Raw genomic sequence first — 4,707 nt, forward strand, 5'->3', positions numbered from 1 at the left:
AACACACACACACCATTTACTATTATGTGTTACAGTCTCCTACCTGTTGAATGCCATAGGTCCAGCCCTGACGGATGCGGTCTCTTGCCCAGACATTATGTGCATTCTCAGCCAGTTTGTCCACCATAGCTTCCTGGGTGGAGGTCAGTTTGATGTGACTCAAGTCCAGAGGAGCAGGTTTATAACCACTGGACAACTCATAGCTGTACAGACAGAGTTGAACCACTGCATCATTAGCTAGCCTGCTGCCCAACAACCTCCATGGGCTGATGTCCAGAAGTGTCTGTTGCTCTAATCATAATAATATTCTTTTTGTTCTGTCCTATTCATCATCTCATAAAATGTCCCATTGTACACACTGTATGATGACATCAAACTACAATATCACCCTGCGTCCCAGCCCTGGCTGAGGTGACTTACGTTGGTGACAGTTTCATGCTCTTCACTTTTTCTACAGCATGTTCATCTGCGAGACCAACATGGCAACCCAGAGCCAGGAGAGTTCTGTAACACACACATACACACACAATTACGCACGTTATGTAGTGTTACGTGCAATTTATACTTGTCTAGAAAGGCAGGTAGACGTCACCGCGTACCTACACAGAAAATGGTTTATGGGTAAACGTAGGTCACTGATGGTTGCAGACAGTCTGATGTGCACACCTCATATCAGTGTAAAGAAGAGAGCAGCAAGAAAACATTACAGCAAAAATAAAATAAAATAAAATAAAAATCACAAAGTTGTCAAACCTGTTGTGAATGAGGTTCAAGCTATCTGTACAATTTTACTCCAGGTTTGCTCTCTATTAAAATTAATATCTGATATTTTCACAGATGCGTGAACAAAACAAAAAAGATTTTTTTCAAATCAGACCACATCCATTCATACAGTACATCTGTCATTGGGAGACGGCTGTATAGCTGCTATATTTCTGCAAACGTTTGCGTTCTACCTAAGGGGCGCTCACACATCAAAGTACAGAAAAGATCATGAAGAAGAAGAAGAAATCAGGAAATGGAAATGGTAGAGATTTTGAGCCCAGCTAACAGACTTTTATATATGACTGACTTGCAAAGGGACAAGATTGTTTTCCAGATATTTCTCTCAAGCTGTGAAGTTAGGTTTTTCTTTGGATGATAAAAATGAACAATTTTTATGAGATCATTTGATTTTGGCTATATGTTATCTTCACAAATGCAGATTTTTCAAATGCACCACCCTTTTTTCTGCCTTTTTAATGAACTGATATGTATGCCAAATCCTTAATCACTTGGAAGCAAAAACATCAGATTTGGGTCACTTCAGCAGGTAATGTGAATATGACCTAAATGTCCTATCTTATGCTGCTCACTGCACTGATGTATTACTTGAGAGTCTCCAGTGACATCTGTAGGTTGTAACTTCGTTCCTGTTCAGGAAGCTTGGAGAACTCCACCAGACATGGGTGTTGACGCTTGTTATCATCTCGCACCTGAAGCACACATATAAAAAGTAAAAGTAGTTATGGGAGTCTGTTGCTTGGGCTTGGCCTGTTGTAGACTGTTGTTAAATATATACAGTAATGACCCTGAGCTGGAAGAAGTTAGGTGAAAGTGCTGCATACTAAGTATTAAGACCCAGCCAGTTAGGGAGGCATCCTTAAAAGCCTGAAGGTGGTGAAAATGTTTTACAACAACAGTCTCACAGAGATACCTGTGGTGATTTCAAAAGACGATGGTGCCTCATATCTAGGTGGGGAGATAAAGCTTCTGCTTTCACATATTTGTATAAACTCAGGTGTACAATGTGTGGCCATCTCTCAATAATCAGCATTTCATAAACAGCACTGAACAGTTTGTCTGATACTCACTGCGCCATGGGTCCAGCCCAGTTCTATCTTGTTCATCACCCACAGTTCATGGATGTTTTCTGCTAGTTTCTCCCTGATCCTCTCCAAGTGAGAAGGCAACACAATCTATAAACAAAAAAGAACATTCTTAGGAAACAAAACTTTATGGATACGTAGATAGATAAATAGACTTGTAGACAAAATATACTCAAAGGTCATGATAACTTCTAGGTGCTCTGATGTCATGATTCTGTCCCACCAGCCTCCGGTCCAGGCTTTTATTGTGAGATCACATCCTGCTTTGTTCACCTCAGTTTTGGACTCTTTACATTAATCAGCTGGTATTGTTTTCACCTGCATCTCATCGCCAAGGCAACACCTGCTACACAAGCATATAGGCAACTTCCCCGCACCAGGAAGTTGCCAAATTGTTATAGACTCCAGCTCTGACTTTCTAGCATTCTTTCTCTGCCTGATTATCTTGTTCTGACCCCGGATTGCCTGTTGACCACCGTGTTTTGCCTTATTCCCCCAGAATCTGATTGCCTGCTGTGTACCGACCCTCTATCTCCTCCCTGACCTCTCTCTTGTTGATGTTTACCGGCGCTGACCTTGGACTGTATTATCGACCTGATTTTGATTCTGGACTTGTACTGCTGTTATTAGTAAAAAAAAACTTTTCTCTACCTCTGTTCGTCTGGCTATATAATTGAGTTCACAACAAACATTATTTGGCAGTTTCACCTGCCAAACCTGACACTCTGAGTCTTGAGAATAATAATAAAAAGCCTTTAATATTACATAGCTGACACCAAATTGTTTCAGCCAGAGGCCTTTACAAGTCTCACAATAAAAAATGGTGTGCCACAAGGTCAGTTGAGCTTGAGAATAATATCTGACCAAGATTCAGATTATAATTTAAAATTGTTAAAATGCAAAAAAGGTTTTTAAATTGAGACTACAAATTAAAAATAAAATTAAACTAATAGGTCTGATTTATTAAACTAAAAGCATTTTTGAAAACCCTGCTGTTGCTGAGAAATATTATTTCTGAGGCCTCAGAAATCAACAAGATCATCTATAATAGCTGGCAAATCCTAGTGACACCAGTGGCATATTTAAAGAAACACCCATCATATGTGGAAAATGGGCCCCAAGAGTTAATAGAGTTACACATATTTATTGCCCCCAGATTCCAAGAATACATGGTTAGCACAACGACCCAGTGAATGTTGATACAACATTTGCAGAAACATCAAACAGGCAAATGTCTTCAAGATATTGTCACCAACAAGATGTTTTACTAGTGGATTCATAAACTGCAATACCTCTTTTGTTGTTTGTCCCAGATCAATAATACACAATTAAATGTGCCAAATAATTGGAGAGCATTCATATGGAAGCTCAGTATTTGAGTTAAATGATATTTACCCATTATTTGGCCCCAGAGAGGGGGGTATTAGGCCATGCCAACATAAGTCTCCAGAGCCCCACAATAAGCAACACCATTTTCCAGAAATAACCTTCCCTTAGCACAAAGCATCCCTGAATCCTATCCTCACCCATGCAATGAGCAGACATGTGGCTTGACACACAGCTTCTGCATTGTCTTTACTCGGGTTAAGCAGCGGCTGGTCCAGCTGGCTTGTAATGGCAGTCACCTCTGAGAGCCGGGTCTACAGAGTGTCCAGCTACTGACACTGTTCTGCCAAGACTATCTCACAAAAGAAGACTATTAACGATTCCAGTGAGTCTGTAGCTATATTATCACTAACACCAATACAAGTTCTGTGTAGGTATAGTAGTGAAGACAAGTTCACAGGAATTACAGAATGCCTTTGATATTCTTCTTTTTGCATAGAATCTGCGTATACACCCAGAAAAACAAACTGTTAATCTACATTTCAGACATCACTCTTCTGTTGCTTTCCTTGTCTTTACTGACACAGGTAAAATTAAACCAGGCATTATGAAAATAAACATCATACAGTAATAATGAGATGAGTTTTATAAAGATACTGAATTACTTCACAAGTGAATGACTAAGTCATACATTTTTTCTGTATTTATTCATATGGTTATCTATTTCATAATAAGATTTTATATTTGTACGTTTTTATTAATTTAAGAGTGAACAGATTGGTCTCCAAAAAAAGACCACTCCTAAAAATGAACTCACTGGAAACAAGCCTAACAGTAGTCCCAGTACAGACTGAGGAAAGCCATCACAGCATACGTAGATGAAAATTTGAACTCCCCATAACGCTAAATCAGTGGGAGACCTGAGCTTGTTTCTCTGCAACGACACGGTCCCATCTGGGGGTAATAGGAGACAATGACACCCGAAGTGTGTTGCTTATGTTCAGTCTACTCCGTTGTTTTGTTTTGGTTGCTGTCACTGCAGAAAAACCACACAGATCACACAGATAGGATGTCGGAAATGGCAACAGGGTTTTCAGTGCTGTGGTGGCGATCTCAGGGTATTCTGTCATGACTTTAATCCAGAACACCGACAGAGTTGTGGTCTCGAACATACTTTTAAGGCCGCCGTCATTTGCGATCTCCAGCAGTTGATCTTCTTCTTGCACAGACATGCTGGATTCACCTGGTTTGTTGACAAATGGGTTGCGGATCCATTCCTTGGCAGTTCGTGGGTCCTTTGTGGTTGGGAAGTAGCGCTCGAACTCTTTTAAAAGCAAAGACAGGTGATCGTGCACCAGCTGGGAGAATGAAGGCTCAGGCTCAGTCTCACCCAAAATCCCCACTAATGTTTGAAACATGTCCAAAATGCCGCTGTTGACGCGCCGTCCCCACAAATCCAGTTTGGCTTTAAATGCAGCTACTTTATCTGCCAACTTGAAGACAGTTGTCATTT

The 4,707-nt window shown here is 40.4% G+C and overlaps 1 protein-coding gene across 7 annotated transcripts in view; it reads right to left on the reverse strand.

Moving 5' to 3' along the window:
* ryr2a (ryanodine receptor 2a (cardiac)) overlaps nucleotides 1–4,707 on the reverse strand; it is a 252,899-nt gene that overhangs the window by 141,473 nt on the left and 106,719 nt on the right. For all 7 annotated transcript variants that reach the window (XM_020611714.1, XM_020611710.1, XM_020611711.1 and 4 more), the window contains 4 exons: nucleotides 1,854–1,958; nucleotides 1,372–1,475; nucleotides 421–504; nucleotides 44–203 (listed from right to left, as the gene is read on the reverse strand). In XM_020611714.1, the coding sequence (XP_020467370.1) occupies nucleotides 44–203; nucleotides 421–504; nucleotides 1,372–1,475; nucleotides 1,854–1,958 (453 nt within the window). The remainder of the gene's footprint in view (nucleotides 1–43; nucleotides 204–420; nucleotides 505–1,371; nucleotides 1,476–1,853; nucleotides 1,959–4,707) is intronic.

This window comes from Monopterus albus, unplaced genomic scaffold (assembly GCF_001952655.1).
Source record: "Monopterus albus unplaced genomic scaffold, M_albus_1.0 scaffold117.1, whole genome shotgun sequence".
In the NCBI taxonomy this organism is placed as follows: Eukaryota; Metazoa; Chordata; class Actinopteri; order Synbranchiformes; family Synbranchidae; genus Monopterus; species Monopterus albus.